The sequence below is a fragment of the Corvus moneduloides genome, chromosome 29, assembly GCF_009650955.1.
Source record: "Corvus moneduloides isolate bCorMon1 chromosome 29, bCorMon1.pri, whole genome shotgun sequence".
Taxonomy (NCBI): domain Eukaryota; kingdom Metazoa; phylum Chordata; class Aves; order Passeriformes; family Corvidae; genus Corvus; species Corvus moneduloides.
Window position 1 is genome coordinate 2,324,738 of NC_045504.1, and position 18,243 is coordinate 2,342,980.

The window sequence follows — 18,243 nt, forward strand, 5'->3', positions numbered from 1 at the left end:
CAAAACCCTCTGGATCCATCAGCGAACAAACAGACCAACACCAGCAGGTTGCAGGGTCACAAACTACAGATTTTATTGGTTTTTTTTCAGACAGATTGAAGCAAAACAGTGATGAAAAGAGTGAAAATCCCACACACCAAGAGGAAAATGAAGAGCAAGATCAGCGCTCCCGTGGGAAACTCGCTGGGCAGCGGCTTCAGGGCACATCACGAGCACGCGGTGAGAGAAGGCAGGAGAAGAAGAGGAGAAGTTGGGCAGCGGCTTCAGGGCACATCACGAGCACGCGGTGAGAGAAGGCAGGAGAAGAAGAGGAGAAGTTCTACGGTGTCTAAGCACAGAGGGAAGAGCGTTCGGGGTGTTATCCATATCCCCATCCATATCCAAGACGGAATGAGCCGGGTGGGTTCAGTTGCCGCCGCAGCAGCCGCCGTTGCCGCCGCCGCAGCAGCCGTTGTTGTTGCTGCTGATGGTGTAGCAGCAGGACATGGGCATGCAGCAGGACTGCATGGGCATGCAGCAGGGGCTGCAGCAGGGGGTGCAGCAGGGGGTGCAGCACTGCATGGGGCTGCAGCACATCGGCCTCTTGCAGCCCTTGGGGCTGCTATAGCAGCACACGGAGTAACTTCCACCGCCGCCGCAGCATCCGTTGGGCATCTTGGTGATGGGAGTGGAGGTGGAGCTGGAAGGGAAGGAGAGAGTTTGTCTTTTTCTCTGCTTGGATCTCCCAGGGGCTGAGGCAGCTTAAAGCATTCATATCCCCAAATCCATCCCAAACTAGCCGGGGAAGTGCCTGGTGTCCAGAATCCCAGGACAGCCTGTCCCAGGAATCACATTCCAGTGTTGGACTCCTGTGCTTTTTGGCATTTTGTCCAGCACTGGTTCTGCCAGAGAGAAACCGCTCGGGTGCTGCCCAAAACCAATCTCTGGTCCCAAACCCAATCTGTGATCCCAAATCTTCTGTAGTGTCCAGTCCCAAAGCAGGCAGCCCAGAAAATCCTGGAGAAGCCCACGGAAACAGAGTCCCAAAGTAAAGGCAAGTAGCAAAGTCCAACTTACCCTGCTGAGCAGTGAAGGGAGGAGAGGAGAAGTCGAGATGATCGAATGAAGACCCCTGGGTTGGGGAGCCTTTTATATGCTCCAAAGCCTCCTCCCCTGGAAATGAGGCATCCCTTGGCAATTCTGACTCCGTGGATCACCCGGGGTATCCCCTCACGTGTCTTCCGGCGTTTAATCTTTACCTCTTTCTGTTTGCTCACCACCTCATTTGTGCCCCATAATTACTCGTCCAGAGGAACGACAGATGCAAATTTTCTAAAGGATTTGCGTTAATGGGACCGGGAGGGAGGGAGCTCTGAGCTATTCCCATCCAAAAGGAATGACACAGGGACACGGGGATGCTTAACAACGTGCCTGGGGGGAGCCAGGTGCTGAAGCAGTGGGACAACCACGCCCGGAACTTGGAACTGTCATTGCTCATGTGTCCCCTCTGCCCTTGGCTGGGACTTTTGGGGTCCAGTGGAAACTATTGGTCAGTGGGAATCCTTTTTTCCCTGCCTCCGTGGTCAATGTTTAGGCTGAAATTTCCCCTTTCTCAGTCTTGCTCTTGGGCCTCCCTTCAGGGTTCTGGGCCCTCACACCCCATTTTTTATTCTTGTTGTATTATTAAGATTTTTTTTCATTTTCATCCGCGGAACGGATGGATTGAGTCTAAATGGAGCGGCTTTCAAAGCAGCAGTACACACCAAAGGTTTTTCCCTGTGTTGGTTCCATACATCCCATTTTCCGAGATTACTCCAAAGGTTTCTGACACTGAGGAGACTCGTGGTGATCACATTTGAGTGTTCACATGAGCAACCATGGCCACATGCAGAGCAGGGACAACTCCACGTTAGGAGGTGTTGATGGTGTTTCCATGTGATGAGAGGGGCCTCCAGTAAAAGATGGGAATTCCAGGATGCTGAGGCAGCACCAATTCATGGCAAAAAGAGGCGGCCATCACGTTCAGGAGACTCTGACTGTGAGGCTGACAGGATGGCAGGTGATCCCGGGTGACTGGGACGGGATCTGCCTTTCCAGGATGTGACCATGACCTGCTGTGACGTCGGGTGTCCCTTCTGGAATTGTCCCCAGGGGAGCATTGTTTTGGTCACTCAATAATCAAGAGTTGCCTGCAGGAAGAAATGTCCTCCTTGTGTAAACTCTCAAACATCTCCCCTGAATCAATCATTCATCGCATTTTTATCAGGGTTTATTGTTGCCTTGTTGGCCAGGACGATCCCAGTGTTGTAGTCATAGAAATATGGAATGGTTTGGGTTGGATGGAACCCCAAAGATCATCCAGTCCAACCCTCCTGGATGGGCAGGGACTCCTTCCACTATCCCAGGTTGCTTCAACCGCATCCAGCCCGGCCTTGGACACTGCCAGGGATGGGGCACCCATGGAATATCCTGTGCCAGGGCATCACCACCCTCCCAAGGAAGGATTTCTTCCCAATATCCTATCTAAACCTGGCTCTTCTCCAGGCTGAACCACCCCACCACTCTCAGCATTTATGGCATTTTCCTGCTCTTCAATGCCATTTATCCTGCACTTGGGTCAGAAATAACATCTACACCGAGTTCCTTTTACAGGCCACATTCCATCCTGCGATGTCCTTGGAAACTTCCGGGAGTTTGAGTTGCAGGACCTATTTGAATCTGTTCCTGCATCTTTTCCAATGTAGGATAAGGCCACATTGGGTGGAGCTCTGGTCTAGCTGGAGGTGTCCCTGTCCATGACAGGGGTGCTGGAATGAGATGATTTGTAACGTCCCATCCAACACAAACCATTCTACGATTCTGTGATTCAAAGGTGGAATGAATATTCACAAGATCCCCTTAAGAGAATGCACTTTTATTAAATGTTCTGACATGGGATATCCTTCTGCCCTTGCGTTCTGCCTGCTGTACTGGAAATAAAAACCACCCTGAAGACCTGAGCAATGTTTTCAGAAGAGTCAAAGACATCGAGAAGATGATTTTAATGCAGATGTCTCTCGTGTGAAGATTGGAGGAAGCAAATCAAGCCAGAGCTCCAGGCATTTTCCCCAGACCTGCAATTCTCGAGCTGAGTCCTGCATTTGAATAGCAAAGAAAGTCCCAGCCAGGGAAGGGAGGTATCATTGACTCACGGGTTTGCTATTTTAGGAATGAGGCTTTTAAACTGGATGCCAACCCCGGCTTTCATTCCAGGGTTGGTAGTCCAGGAACGTGCGGGGGAAACGCTCTGCTACTGTAAAAATCATTCAACAATTTCAGGAGGTTCCTAAACTTTTATTTTTGGAAGATGGTGGTGGGAAGAAGATGCTGCCTGCTGTCCAGTGAGTAGTGAATTCCTCTTGGTACCTACTGGAATTCCCCTTCTGAGATCAGGGATGAGCTCCTGCGCACCTCAGAGCTGTTCACAGCTTCCTCCCGAGGCGCAGCTCCGATCTCCGCTCTGGGACCAGGGAGAGGACCCAAGGGAATGGCTGGGGCTGTGCCAGGGGAGGTCTAGGCTGGGTATTTCTGGAAGGTTCTTCCCCAGCTGGTGTTCGGCACTGCCCAGGCTCCCCAGGGAATGGTCACTGCCCTGAGGCTGCCAGAGCTCCAGGGGCACTTGGACAGCGCTATCAGGGACAGAGTGGGATTGTTGGGGTGTCTGTGTAGGGCCACGAGCTGGACTCCACGATCCTGGTGGATCCTTTCCAAGTCAGGATGTTCCAGGATTCTCCGGTTTATGGAGTGCTGTGTTTTCAGATGGTGCAGTTATGCCTCGTTCAGTCCTTGTCCTTTGAGTATTAATTACTTCAGCTTTTAGTTCTGCAGTAAAATCTGAGCTGAGGCAAATGATCAGGAGGGGCAAGAAGGGGTCCGGGAATGGTTTGGGCTGGAAAGGACTTTAAAGCTCATCCTGTTCCACCCCTTGCCATGAGACACCTTCCACTATCCCAGGGTACTCCAAGCCTCATCCAACCTGGCCTTGGACACTTCCAGGGATCCAGGGGCAGCCACAGCTGCTCTGGGAACCCATTCCAGAGGATCAGGAATGCTCTGCTTGCTTCAGACACAACCTAATTTGTGCCAACAGCCTGGGCAGCTCTTTGTGTCCCAAATGTTCTGCTGTGCCACTGGAACACCTCCAGGACCTTGGCCAAAGGCACAGATGGTGCCGGAAATGAGGACAAACTCTGGGCAAAGTGACAAATCCCGGGCAAGGTGACAAATTAGGGGCAAAGCCATGTAAGAACAACCAAAAGACCAAATGTTGTGTTTTGCTTAATGCTAAATTTTATTGTCTACAAGTCAAGAGAGGAAATGAAGCGTGATCACAGTAACAGTAAAGATTTCCCAAACACCAAGAGAAGAATGAACACCCTACTAATATCTAATGCCTTATGCAATGGGTGATAAATTCAAGTGTACTCAAGACAGTCAACAGTTAAAGGCAGTCAATAACTAAGAGACAGAAAGAAGCAGCAGCTTAAGCTTGAAAAGAAGAAGAAAATCGCTCCGAATTGGCTCCATCACGATGAGAACCAGAAGCAAACGAGCAGCTTTTCACCTCCTTGTGCCCGTCCTCCTTTCACACCAGGCTGGAGCCGTCAGAGCCACCCGGGGACAGCTCAGCAGCTCTTCTTGACACAGCACTGCTGGATGGGGATGCAGGGGACGCAGCACTTCCTCACGGGGGTGCAGCAAACCACCACCGGCTTCTTCACCACGCAGGAGCAGCAGGACAGGGACCCACAGGGGCAGCAGCAGGGCCGTGGGACACAGCACACGGACTTCTGGCACACCTTGGTGCAGCACACGGACTTCTGACACGGGTCACAGCACACGGACTGGCACGGGTCACAGCAGGGCTTCTGGCACGGGTCACAGCACACGGTCTGGCATGGGTCACAGCAGGGCTTCTGGCACGGGTCACAGCAAACGGTCTGGCATGGGTCACAGCAGGGCTTCTGGCATGGGTCACAGCAGCAGGACTGCTGGCAGGGATCACAGCAGGGCTTCTGGCATGGGTCACAGCACACAGACTGGCACGGGTCACAGCAGGGCTTCTGGCACGGGTCACAGCACACGGTCTGGCATGGGTCACAGCAGGGCTTCTGGCACGGGTCACAGCAAGGCTTCTGGCATGGGTCACAGCACACAGTCTGGCACGGGTCACAGCAAGGCTTCTGGCACGGGTCACAGCACACGGTCTGGCATGGGTCACAGCAGGGCTTCTGGCATGGGTCACAGCACACGGTCTGGCATGGGTCACAGCAGGGCTTCTGGCATGGGTCACAGCACACAGTCTGGCATGGGTCACAGCAGGGCTTCTGGCACGGGTCACAGCACACGGTCTGGCATGGGTCACAGCAGGGCTTCTGGCACGGGTCACAGCAAGGCTTCTGGCACGGGTCACAACACACGGTCTGGCACGGGTCACAGCAGGGCTTCTGGCACGGGTCACAGCAGGGCTTCTGGCACGGGTCACAACACACGGTCTGGCACGGGTCGCAGCAAGGTTTCTGGCATGGGTCACAACACACGGTCTGGCACGGGTCACAGCAAGGTTTCTGGCATGGGTCACAACACACGGTCTGGCACGGGTCACAGCAGGGCTTCTGGCACGGGTCACAGCAGCAGGACTGCTGGCACGGGTCACAGCAGACGGTTTTCTTGCACGGCTCACAGCACACGGTCTTCTGGCACGGGTCGCAGCAGCAGGACTGCTGGCACGGGGAGCAGCACACGCTCTTCTGGCACGGGGAGCAGCACACGGTTTTCTGGCAGGGCTCGCAGCACACGACCCTCGGGCACGGGCTGCAGCACACGGTCTTGCTCTTCACGACGGAGCAGCATCCCGTGGAACAGCATCCAGTGGAGCACATGGTGTTGGGAGAGGAACGAAGGGTGGCCGGAGTGAGGACCTGGAACACAAAGGACTTTGACATTCAACCCATCTTTCCACACTGGCCAGGCCCACTTCCCACCCTGCTTCCTATTTCTTTGTCTTGAGTTGGAAACCCAAGATCCTCATGGGAATCGAGCCACCTGTTGCTGTCCCAGAAATATTTGAACTCTCCTGGGAGCTGCCTGCCCTGTGCTCATCCAGAATGTTCCCTCCCTGAATTTCCACCCCGAGAAGTTCATTTTCCACTGCTCTCTCCACCTTTAGCAAGAGACAATGCATCAACAGAAGAAGAAGAAGCATCGCTCCGAATTGGCTCCATCGCAATGAGAACCTGGGTTTCAGAGAGAGCTGTAGAGCATGGACTCCTGAAACCATCGAGCACTAAAACCATGGAATCATAAACCCATAGAATCATAAACCCATAGAATCACAAAACCATAGAATCACAAAACCATAGAATCAAAGAATGGTTTGGGTTGGAAGAGACCTTTAAAGGTCCATCCAGCCCAACGCCCTGCAGAGATCAGACACCAAGACACAACCTCAACTCACTGCTTGCCCAAAGCCGAATGAGAACAGAGGATCCCTGGTAGGAAACACTCACCGTTCTTGTTCTTGCTGAGAGCTGAAGGTGTGTGAGGAGCAGAGGCACCTGGAGACCTTTTATTGAGGTCGGAATTGTCCTGCCGGACATGAGGTACCCCCCAGCAATCCGTGATTTACGCACTAAGCCTGTACTTATTCACCGAATGGGCCTCCATGTGTTTCATCTTTTGCCTCGTGGCTTTTGACCAACCCCTCAATTTTGGGTTATTATCAATTTGTTGTGTGAATTTTTTACAATTTTTTAATGTCAAGTTAATTCTTGTGGGACGCTGGAAGGGGTTGTTTCTGCTCACTTTGCATATGGTAAGGCTGCTGCATGGAGATGATTAATTAACATAAAAATCCTAATTAAGATCGAGGTGCAGTGGATTCCAGAGCCGTGCAGAAGCTTCTGGACGTCAGTCTCTCCTTGATAGGATTTTTAAAATAGAATTCCAGGAAGTGCAATTCCATGGTCCCGTGCTTTGTGTTTGACTGCGGAAATGGTGGAGCCCAAAGTCCTTCTCTGGGGTGACCAGAAGGACAAACCAGAAAGTTCTTGACATCTCATCCCACCCGTGCGTGGAAAACCACACGCCCTTGGCCTTGGAAGAGAATAATGGAATCATGGAATATCCCAGGCAGGAAGGGACCTACAGGGATCATCCAGTCCAACCTCTGGACCTGCACAGCCCCAACAATCCCACCATGTGCCTGAGGTCGTTGTCCAAACTCTCCTTGAGCTCTGTCAGGCTCAAGGCCTTGCCAATATCAGCCATTTTCACTGCAAATTCATGGTGGGAATTTGGAACTGGGTTTGGGTCAAATCGGAGCCTGTATTTTTCCAATTCCTCTTTGATGTATTTAAATAAAAGCAAAATGCAAAACTGCTCTGGAAGTTTTGCATCCTGTTTATGCTCAGCATAACTTGATCTGCGAAATTCCTATTCAATTCTTTTCAGATTCAAAGATGCCCCGGAGTAATGGAAGAGCCACCTACGGATGTTCATTCTGGAATAACTCCATGCTCAGCTCCCAGTCACCCCCTGGCAGCCATTAGTGCTGATGTTAATGATCGTGTCGTGATCAGTCATTAATGATGGATGTTAATATTTATTTTGCATAAAAGCTCCAAGGCCCCACGTGATGTCCTGGGCATCTCAAGGATCTCAAATTAAACCATGACTTTATAAAAAATGATCTCTCTCTGGTCAGGGGAAGCTCACGGGACCCACGGCTTTGAGTGACCCCAGGCTGGGAGTGACCAGGTGAAATGTCTGGTGGCTGAGGTCACCCCCAGGGCAACGGCTGCTCCTGCTGGGGGCTGAGCATCAAAGGATCCCCTACATCCCCGGAGACCCCCGACTTCTCCTGCCGTGAAGGAGGGGAGATTTGGGCTTTGTTTGCTCCTCCAGATCCTGGATGCTGAGGACACTTTAGGTCACCAGAACCTTCCATGTGACCCCTCTGTTTCCCCTCAGTTCTGCTCTTGATGTTTGGCTACGTCACAATTGGAGGAGCTGGTCCTGCTTCCAAGAACTCACAGGACCATGAAGTCACCACTTCTCCAGGCAAGGTCACCCCAAGGTCAACATTCCTGTTCACTCCGAGCTCAATTTCCAATCGTGTTCAGTCGTGTTAATGACCTTGAGCCAGGTGCCGCCCATTATCACATAATTAGCGATTGAAATTGAACCTGCTGTGCAGGCGGTCAACAAGCGAGGAGGCTTGGGGTGACCTGCAGGGGATTTCTGAGCCTGCAGAGAAGCGTCAGGAAACGCCAGCGTTAGAAATCCTGAGCAGGGAGGTGAAAGAAGAGAAGTTGGCCAAAATGAGGCTGTTTTTTGTTGACTTTGTACGGATTTGGTGCATGGATTCATCCAGTGGGCCAAAAAACCCCCCACTGTTAGAGCTGGATGTGAACAGAGGTGTTTAAAGCTCTGCAAGGTGGACCCACAGATCCATCACCGATTTTATACAGGAAAATATTCAAATTAGGGCCACGCAAATTTCCCAATTAAATTTTACACTGAGTGAAAGGACTCAGCAGGCTCTGAAAGATGCCCAGAGGAGCAGAGCTCTGTTTGGATCAGAGAGTTACGGATGCAGGAAAGCAATCCTTGCTGGGAGACAGCCGAGGCAAATTCCTCCTCGTTAATCCCTGGGGCTTTCCTCACAGTTTATCCTGGTTGTGGAATCCACTGGGTCGTTATTTGATGCATCCTCAGCAGAGCAGAAATGTCCCTTTAGGCGACCTGGAGCGGAGGGAGAGAGGATTTCTCTCACCAAATGTTTGTGGTTCTTCAAGGCCTCCCCACCCTCACAGGCAACAATTTTTTCCCTACATCCCACCTAAAACTCCTCTCCATCACTCTGAAATAACTTCCCTGTGTCCTGTCCCTGCAGTTCCTGAGGAAAAGTCCCTCTCCAGCTTCCCTGGAGCCCCTGAAGATCCTGGAAGGGGCTCTGAGGTCTCCACACAACCTTCTCTCCTCCAGGCTGAACATTCCCAATCTCTGTAGGGGAGGGGCTCCAGTCCCTTTATCACTTTTATGGCCTTCTCTGGATTTGGAAAAGGAAATAAAATGTGCTGTGGTCAGTGACAGAGGAGAAAGTTGGAAGCTGGGGCAGCGCAGGGAAGTGAAAGTCTCTACTTGAAGACCAAACCACTGCTGTGGCCAGGAAGCCTCAGAAGCTCAATTCCCACCTGCAGGGAGGGCAGGAATGAGTAAGAAAATTATTTTTTAAGGCTGGTGTGAGGCTGAGCCACCTCTTAGCAAGGGCCAGAGCCCCCAGGCAGGTGAATCATTCATTGCTCTCTGGCCCGGCTGCAACTTTTCCTTTTTAACCCATTCCTCTCTAATGAGCATTTTCTCCATAACCTATAAATAACTAATTCCAAATACTTATTGACCAACTGGTCATTTACTGGCTATTGCAGCACTTAGCTCATTCCAGGCTGTTTCCCACGCCAGGGGATGGGTGATGAGGGATGAATCACATCGGGGAAACCTTCGCTTACTTTACGAAACTGGTTAATTGAGGCTATTCCAAGTTCCAGACCCTGCAGGGTTTGCTTTTGTTTTGGTTCCGAAAATAGCAGCACCTCTGAAAGCAGAAACATGCAGGGAAAACATGAACACACAGGTCAGGCTGGAAACCTGAACCCCCAACATCTGCTGAGCCCAGGGCAAGGATTTGTTTCCCTCAGGAATTCACCCCACGTGCTCCTGGCAGCACTGCTGGGCCTGCAGGCATTTTCCATGGATTTCATGTTTCCTTGGCATTCCTCGGGCTCCAGGGCTCCAGGGATTAAAGCACAGTTCCAAACCCACAAGAAAACAGAGATGCCACCAGACCAGCACAGAATCCCAGAGTAATCGCAGAGAAAAGAGCTCCCAGACCACCGAATCCAACCTGTGCCCGATCCCCACCTTCTCACCCAGCCCAGAGCACTGGGTGCCACGTCCAGGCTTTCCTTGGACACCTCCAGGGATGGAGGCCACCTCCAAACCTCCCTGGGCAGCCTCTGCCAAGGCCTGACTGCCCTTTCCAGGAGGAAATTCCTCCTGATGTCCACCCTCACCCTTCCCTGGCACAGCTCGAGGCCGTTCCCTCTTGTCCTGTCCCTGTTCCCTGGGAGCAGAGCCCCAAATCCCCCCTGGCTGCCCCCTCCTGTCAGGGAGTTGTGGAGAACAAGAAGGTCCCACACTATTCCTGCTATAGTTCAGGTGCCATCGGCCTCTCGCCCACCTGGGCACCCCTGGGCTCACGTCCAGCTGCTCCCACCAGCACCCCCAGCTCCTCTCCCAGCTTTCCAGCCGCTCTTCCCCCAGCCTGGAGTGTTCCACGGGGTTATTGTGACCCAAGGGCAGGACCAACCCCGTTGACCTTGTTGACCCTCACCATGTTGGCCTTGGCCCATCGACCCAGCCTATTTAACGGAGCACTGACTGAAAACATCCACCACTGTTAGGTCGGCTTGAAACACCATTTTTATTGTCTTGCTGGAGAACGAAGCAGCAAAGCAAGAAGGGAACCATTCCCAGCGCTGGCAGAGGAAAGATAAAGAGCTCAGAGCTCCTTAAACGAGAGGTTTCATCCTAAAACTGCATCACCTCCTACAGTTTTAGAAGGCTTTGCTTGGAGAGAAGTGACAAAGCTGAACAGCCACGAGCACTGGGGCGAGCTGGAAGCTTCGGGTGAGGAGTGATCCGGCGCATCCCAGTGCCAGGGGCAGGTTCCGCTCTCAGTACTTGGGGTATGACGGTGGCAGCTTGCAGATGTTCTTGGTGACCTGGGGGCAGAGCGGGGGGCAGGAACGCTGCACCGGGGGGTAGCAGGGCTGCACCGGGGGGCAATAGCGCTGCACCGGCGGGTAGCAGGGCTGCACCGGGGGACAGCAGGGGGTCACGTAGCTGAACTTCTGCACAGGCTGCCTCTGGATGGTGTAGTGGCACGAAGGCCCCGAGTGGCAGGAGGAGCTGGATCGGTGGCAGGAGGACTCGTAGTCGTGGCAGGACCCGCGGGAGCACATCTTCCTGGAGTTCTGGCAGAGCTGTTTGGAGCAAGGGATCAATGTGGTGAGAGGAGGTGCTGATTCACTTCTTACATTCCCCCTCCTTTTTCTTTTTAATGGTATTTTTCTTGAGATCTCCAGTGAAATGTTTCTCTCTTTGTTTCACCTGTCTAATCCAGTCCCAACGCACCCTGGATCTGCTGGGCATGCTCTGGGGATTGGGGTGTGAAATCAGGTCCCTGAGAATCAATTGGAGCCCCAGGAGCCCATCTCCCAAACCTCAGTTCCTGCAGAGTTTGTGTCACCTGAGGATCCCTCCGTGGGCTGCACCTTTCCTGGGAATCCTTGTCCCTCCATCTGCCATTCCCCACCCCTTAGAGGCATTTCCCTAAATCCCAGCTCCCACGAGATCCATAAAAACCCCTGGTGGAGGTTTCCTCTCTGTCAGCAAGAACAGAAACAGTGAAACTGGTCTTACCCTCTTCAGCTGCAGCGAGAAGTTTCTGGAAGCGAAGGCGAGCGACTGCCGAGGACGGTGCTGAGGGACCTTTTATACTCTCCTGAGGTTATCTGGGCCGTGAGGCACCTCCTTGCGATGACACTTCAATTAATTCCACATTCAATCCCGCAGATGTTTGCACTTCCCCTGTTTTTAGGTGTTCCCTCTCTGACGCACCGGGTCCAGTCCCATCGGTGATTCCTGAGGCAGGGATTTTGGAAGGCAGCTCTCTCCCATTTCCTGGAGACTGACACTAATGTGATGGTTGTTAATTAGGGACAAGGGACAACTGGGATTGCATCAGGGGCAGAAAGGATTCAGAAATGCTGACTCCTGGGGTTGGTCTCCTGTTGGGTGACAGCTCAGGATTTTAATTCCCCTGTTGTCGAATGCCAAGAGGAAATGGGATTACCAGCTGCAATTCCTGGGGATGGCACAATGCTGGAAAATCCGGCGGGATCTCCTTGGCTCCCTGGAATGGCGAGAAATAAAATGTTTCTGATTCTTCACGTGTCCCTGGACTTGGCAGATGACTGGGATGATCCCATCAGGTTGTTCCACGTGAATCAAAGGTTATTAATGTGTAAGATTAGAGGATAACATCTGACTCTGAGCTCTGCATGAGGTTTGAGGATATTCAATTCTCCCACTCCTTGGTTTCTCTTTCTTTCAGTGATTCCTCACATTTTTTTCACCTGACCTCACCAAAGGATTCAGAGAAGAGGAGCTGGAGTTTGAGCAAATATTGGGTTTTGTCACTACTGGTGGAAGTTGGGCCCTAAAGCTGGATTTATGACCTTGTTTGACTCAGAATTTGAAGTGTAAGAAAAGGAAACTCCTCACTGGGAAAATGTTGCCCATTAGAGCAATTCACTGACTGGGAAGGGAAGACCTCCCAAATTGGGGTGTCCCACAGCTTTTCTCCAGGCTAAAGGCAGCCAGTTCCTTGTGGTGAGTTTTGTGGAGCAGGGGAGGATTGCAGGAATTCCTCAGGGATGTTTGGTGACTCAGGTGTGCGTCCCTCAGCAGCCTTGCAGGTGACAAAGTGGGAGCATGTGTGACAGTTCTCCTTTTGTCCAGGCTTTGGCCTGGAGCATCACATTGATGTTCTCCAAAATCTTTCTACCTCCTCAACAGACTTCCAAAAACACCCAAAAAACATCTCTGAGTCTCTTTCAAATTCAGGGCTCCTGCTCAGGAAAACGGGATCTCGAAATTCTCATTGTCCTTTGCTCGCAGTTCTTTCAGAGGAATTTGGGCCTTCTGTTTTCAGAGGCTCAAAGGGTTTCAGATGTTTGAAAATTTATATGCAAGGTCTGAAATAGAGCTCGGAGTCAATTATTACACATTGAGAAAGAGCATTGGCAACTGTGACCTACTTATTCCCCTTCCATTAATTTCCTGGAATCCACTGAGGTTGGAAAAGCCCTCTGAGATCATCAAGTCCAACCTTTGACCATCTCCCCCTTTCCTTTACTGATGTGCTTTCTATTCATTCCCAAATAAACCCGGGAATTATTCGCCCACCAAATATTGGGATACTTCGGAATACGGAGAAATTTGAATTGAAAACCCCTCAAAAAAAAAAATCAAGGAAAAAGAGAATAAAGGAATTCAAGGCAACGAGGGTCTCATGAATCAGATTTATTGTTTCCCACACCAGACGGAGTCTGAAACAGAAGTGCAAGACATAGAAGATTCCCAACAAAGTAACGATGCAGGAATAATTAGAAAGGACATTTCCCAAATAATTAGCAAGAATGACACATGAATATTAATTAGGGGAGCATTTCATCCCCACCAGGATCCCCACAGGCAGAGACCCAGGGATTTCAGCGTGGATGAGACGAGCCGAGGTCAGAGCGTCCAAGGGAGGAGCCGGTGGCTCCAGCTGCCGGACTGGATCCTGTTCAATACTTGGGACATGCCGGTGGCAGGGTCAGATGTTCTTGGTTGTACTGGGGCAGTAGGGGACCTGGGGACAGCAGGGGACCTGGGCACAGTAGGGGACAGGGGGACAGCAGGGGACAGGGGGACAATAGCGCTGCACGGGGGGACAGCAGGGCGTCACGTAGGTGCATTTCTGCACTGGCTGCCTCTGGATGTAGTGGCAGGAGGGCTCCGGCTCGTGGCAGGAGGAGCGGGATCTGAGGCAGGAGAACCAGGATCTGTGGCAGGAGGAGCGGGAGCCGTGGCAGGAGGACTCGTAGTCGTGGTGGGACCCGCGGGAGCACATCTTCCTGGAGTTCTGGCAGAGCTGGAGGGAAGAGAGAGATTGTCAGGCTGGGCCAGCTGCCCCACTGGGACCTTCTGCGTTTTCCTTGGCTCTTGTTCAGGACTGGAATGGGAAATGTTGTTTCCCTCTGTTTTGTGATGTATGGGACATTGTGACCCTTCCTTTTGGAGGACACTGCATGATGGTCCAGCTCTGATGGGAATTTCCCTCCCAAGATGCTCATGTTGGCTTTTTTAAGGTAAAATTCCTTCTAAACTGCTCTGACTTGTCTGATCTCTCACTGTCTGCATCACCTGCCAGTCTGGGAATGAATTCCTTGCTGGCTCCCAAAGACTCCATGTCTTTGCAGATCTGCTCCTTCGATTACTCCTATTTTTCTGTCATCCCACCCGTGAGCAAACCAAACACTCCTTGTGCGTATTCAGGCACCCAATCATCAAAAATAAGGAATTTCTAAGACAAAAGCAAGGTCTAAACACAGAACTCTGTGAACTCCTGCCACTCAAGAGTAGATAAGTCAACATAATCCAACTCACCCTTGGCTGGAGCAAGAGGAAGAGCACAGGGAGCTGATGCTGAGTGAAGGATGGACAGGGAATGCTGGACTTTTATATCTCCCAAACGGTTGTCCCAGGAATTAGGCACCTCTTGGCAATGCTGACACAAACCCTCATATTCATATTTATCTCCTGTGTCTCATTTTTAGCATTTCCGACTTGACGCAGTCAGGAAAAAAACACTGATGACTTTTTCCTCAGCACTTTAATAAGCAACGAATTTCCCAACCTGCTTAGAAGGGAATTTTGGAGGCAGTTGCATATTTCCATGGCAAAAATGAACCTATCCCTGGAGTTATTAAGTGATTTGTCGTTGGGCAACTGGGATTGCATCAACTCCGGAGGGTTGACTCCTTCCCGGCGTGCTGCCCCTGGTTCTCTGTGGCAGACTCACATTTTGATTGATAGGTTTTTTTTCCTGACACAAGGGACTGTAATTAAGAGCCACAACTCACAGGGACTTCATTAGAGGGAGGTCCTGGTGACTACCTCGGACCCAACGCCTCAACTCCGGAGGTGATGTCAAAAGGACATCCTCAATCCCAATTTTTTCCATTCTGTTTGCAAACCATCAGCTGTTTTTTTGTTTGTGCCACAATATTTTCCTGTTCACGTTCCTCCTGGATGGTCACCCCAAGACAAGGGGGTTTCAAATCCCCTGCAGGAAGGGTTTGCGTGAGGATTTCACCTCTTGGCAACCTGTTTTCAACCCCAAATTTCTGTGGGGTCCCATCTTATTGAAGCAGTTTTGTAACTTTTATTCATTCCAGCATTTCGCTCTTCACTTCCAAGTTTCCCTCAGATCAGCCCAAGATTTTAGGACAATAAAATGTGTGATTGTCCCTTTCCTGTGATTTTTTTATCCAGGTGAGTGCCTCAGGAACAACTCATGGCTCAGGGAATGAGATGATCTTTAAGGTCCTTCCCAACCCAAACTATTTTATGATTCTATGATCCTTTTTATTTATTTTTCTAGGCCGCGGTTTAGAAACCCAAAGGATTCAAGAGAATCTTTTAGAGCCAGTCCTTGCTTAGGAAAATCTGAAGTCTTCTGGAAACTGTTGTGAGCTGTGAGTGATGTAGAAATGCTTCATCTATGTGGAGAAAACTCCTTTTTGGGGGAGGTCCCTGTGTCAGTTCTCCGTCAGGCAGGAGGAATTCATGGAATCAGGGAATCACAGAATGATTTGGGTTGGACGGGACATTAAAGATCAGCTCATTCAACTCTCAGAGTTATTAATTTAAGCTGAGTCTGGTTGTTGAGCTCTCGGGGAAGCTGATGCAGCCACAGAGCCTGTTCTGGAACTGGTGTCTTTGCTGGACTGGGAGATAAGGAAAGTCTGAGGTTGTAAAAAGTACAGAGAGATCTCAAACTTATTTTAAGTGTCTGCAATTGTCATGGAAAACAGTAATTTGGAGCTTGGTGAAAGAAGTAAGGTTAGGAAAACCCACGAGGTGCTTATTTGCATTTATTAGACACTTCAAAATGTTTGTGACTCTGACTCAGAGGGACAAATGAAGTGTGAGGAGCTGCTGAGGAGGGGACTGAACGAGACAGTTCTGCACTAAGTGGAATCCTGGAATGGGTTGGATGGGAAGGGACCTTTAACATCATCCAGTGCCACCCCTGCCATGGGCAGCGACACCTCCCACTGTCCCAGGGTGCTCCAAGCCCCGTCCAACTTGGTCTTGGACACTGCCAGGGATGGGGCATCCACGGAATACCCTGGGCCAGGGCCTCCCCACCCTCCCAGGGAGGAATTCCTTCTGGATATAAATGTATAAATAAGTATTCTGTATATCAATATGAAAATAAGCAGGGTGCAAGTGAGGTCCCTGAGCATTCACCTGCTCCAGAAATGCCTCTGGAATCACTGGCTTTCATGATTTTGAAATTTTAGGGACATTTTGTGCTCAGCTTGAAGAGCAAAGAGTGAGAAGTGGCGACTAAGAAGTCAGAAGTAACAATTATTCTGAAGTAAAAAGGTCAAAGAATAAACAGACCATATATTTATTTTACTTTTGGAAATCAAACTTTATTCTTTTGGCGGTTGTCACATGGGTGAAAAGCAGCAAGAATCCTTCCCAGGATGAGTCTGAGATGGGTCTTACGTGCTGAGCAAATTAAACCAAATAGGAGCAAAACCAGCAACCAAATTCTAACCACGGACGAGGAATTCGAGGACCAAATTAAAACTGGGAATAAAGAACCATCGATTCAAGCTTTAGGCATGGAGAGCATCCAAGGCAGCAGCGATCCAGTGCCGGGGCTGGATCCTACTCTCAGTACTTGGGGTATGATGGTGGCAGCTTGCAGATGTTCTTGGTGACCTGGGGGCAGAGCGGGGGGCAGGAACGCTGCACCGGGGGGTAGCAGGGCTGCACCGGGGGGCAATAGCGCTGCACCGGCGGGTAGCAGGGCTGCACCGGGGGGCAATAGCGCTGCACGGCGGGTAGCAGGGCTGCACCCAGGGGGTCACGTAGCTGAACTTCTGCACAGGCTGCCTCTGGATGGTGTAGTGGCACGAGGGCCCCGAGTCGTGGCAGGAGGAGCTGGATTCATGGCACGAGGTCTCGTGGCTGTGGCAGGACCTGCGGGAGCACATTGTCCTGGAGTGGTGGCAGAGCTGGAGGGAAGAGAGGAACGGTCACAGCGGGCACGAGCTTATAGACATTTGTTCTGGGATTCCCCATTTTCTTCCTAATTTCCAGTTTTTCAGGGGTGAGAAAGCAGTGTCAGTGTTGGTTTGGAGGTACTTTAATCCCTCACTAAGCCCAGGATCCTTTATGGATGGGACTTGATTTCCTGAGAAAAATTCCAGAGAAAAATGGTCCAAACATCCATTTCCCAAGAGCAGCTCCAGACCCTCTGGTTCCTCGTGCGTGGAAATCTCCAAGTCCCTTTTCCACAAAACCCTCTGGCTTTCCTCTCTCTGTATTTTCCACCCTTTCTGTTGCTTTGGTTTGACTTGAGCCTCTGCTCAAGGCCTTTATTTGTTTTATTTTGGCATTTGTTTTAATAATTTGCTCTTGTGGATAACAAGAACTTGGTCTTCATCACGACCAAGATCCAGAGGTGAGGAGGAAGTATCCAACACTTCAATTCTACCCAAACTCACAGGAAATCATCCAGTTTCTTAAAGAATTTCCAGGAGAAGAAAAAAATTGGACTCACCCTTCTAGCAGTGGGGATGGAGCTGTTTTGGAGCACAGCAGCGAGCGAAGGAAACTGGGATGGGAAACCTTTTATACTTTTCCAAAGGGTTATCTGGGACATGAGGCATCCCTAATTACAGCTCCCATTTCTATCTGCTGTGTTCAGCTTCCCGTATTTTCCCTTTGATGCTCTGTGCTTTCAGCATTGTAATTATTAATAGCTCGTTAATTCCTTCACGTCCCTATGAACGAGATTGGAAGGAATTTCACGTGAAGTGACGCCAGCACTGACACCAATGGATCTGCTCGTGGACAACGTGGATCAGGTGGGAGAGGGGTTTGTAATCTGGAAGTGCCAATTCCTCAGGGTCACATGGACCAGGAGCTCAACGGGATCGACTTCCACGTCAACGACAGGTGGTTATTGGTGTTAATCCCTGCGGATTAGGTTTGGGGCAGGAATACTCCAGAGGAATTGCCCAATGGGGCCGGATATCTCAATCAGAGATTTGCATTAACCTGAATCTGTCCTTCACTGATGATTCCAACCTGCCTACCCATCAAGGATTTCTCCTCCAGGTGCCCACCAAAGCCACAAGGTCACAGGTCCTGCCACCAAACCTGCTCCAGAGTGGGCTCCTGTCCATGAGCTCACAGGTCCTGCCACCAAACCTGCTCCAGAGAGGGCTCCTGTCCATGGGCCCGCAGGTCCTGCCACCTCTGTGGATCCCCATCCACCAAAACCTGGCCAAGCAAACCCACCCTGGG

The 18,243-nt window shown here is 50.9% G+C and overlaps 5 protein-coding genes and 1 long non-coding RNA gene across 6 annotated transcripts; 1 reads left to right on the forward strand and 5 right to left on the reverse strand.

The window, feature by feature from the left end:
* Positions 1-322: 322 nt before the first annotated feature.
* On the reverse strand, positions 323-1,162 carry LOC116436299 (keratin-associated protein 5-5-like). The gene is made up of 2 exons (XM_032093352.1): positions 1,057-1,162; positions 323-679 (listed from the first exon to the last, which is right to left on the reverse strand). Exon 2 carries the CDS (start codon positions 652-654, stop codon positions 406-408), a length of 249 nt encoding a protein of 82 aa, XP_031949243.1. The 5' UTR covers positions 655-679; positions 1,057-1,162; the 3' UTR covers positions 323-405.
* A 3,123-nt stretch (positions 1,163-4,285) lies between these two features.
* LOC116436202 (keratin-associated protein 10-5-like) lies at positions 4,286-6,632 on the reverse strand. Its single transcript, XM_032093231.1, has 2 exons — positions 6,528-6,632; positions 4,286-5,939 (listed from the first exon to the last, which is right to left on the reverse strand). The coding sequence occupies exons 1-2, from the start codon at positions 6,615-6,617 to the stop codon at positions 4,644-4,646; spliced, it is 1,386 nt and encodes a 461-aa protein (XP_031949122.1). The 5' UTR covers positions 6,618-6,632; the 3' UTR covers positions 4,286-4,643.
* A 3,853-nt stretch (positions 6,633-10,485) lies between these two features.
* On the reverse strand, positions 10,486-11,611 carry LOC116436296 (putative small proline-rich protein 5). The gene is made up of 2 exons (XM_032093350.1): positions 11,506-11,611; positions 10,486-11,066 (listed from the first exon to the last, which is right to left on the reverse strand). The coding sequence occupies exon 2, from the start codon at positions 11,043-11,045 to the stop codon at positions 10,758-10,760; it is 288 nt and encodes a 95-aa protein (XP_031949241.1). The 5' UTR covers positions 11,046-11,066; positions 11,506-11,611; the 3' UTR covers positions 10,486-10,757.
* Positions 11,016-13,280, forward strand: LOC116436344. The gene is made up of 2 exons (XR_004236988.1): positions 11,016-11,101; positions 12,200-13,280. It is a non-coding gene; the product is annotated as an uncharacterized LOC116436344 (long non-coding RNA).
* On the reverse strand, positions 13,156-14,407 carry LOC116436295 (sperm mitochondrial-associated cysteine-rich protein-like). Its single transcript, XM_032093349.1, has 2 exons — positions 14,299-14,407; positions 13,156-13,783 (listed from the first exon to the last, which is right to left on the reverse strand). Exon 2 carries the CDS (start codon positions 13,760-13,762, stop codon positions 13,466-13,468), a length of 297 nt encoding a protein of 98 aa, XP_031949240.1. The 5' UTR covers positions 13,763-13,783; positions 14,299-14,407; the 3' UTR covers positions 13,156-13,465.
* Positions 14,408-16,314: 1,907 nt separating this feature from the next.
* On the reverse strand, positions 16,315-17,579 carry LOC116436323 (putative small proline-rich protein 5). The gene is made up of 3 exons (XM_032093376.1): positions 17,495-17,579; positions 16,789-16,946; positions 16,315-16,756 (listed from the first exon to the last, which is right to left on the reverse strand). The coding sequence occupies exons 2-3, from the start codon at positions 16,923-16,925 to the stop codon at positions 16,603-16,605; spliced, it is 291 nt and encodes a 96-aa protein (XP_031949267.1). The 5' UTR covers positions 16,926-16,946; positions 17,495-17,579; the 3' UTR covers positions 16,315-16,602.
* Positions 17,580-18,243: the final 664 nt, after the last annotated feature.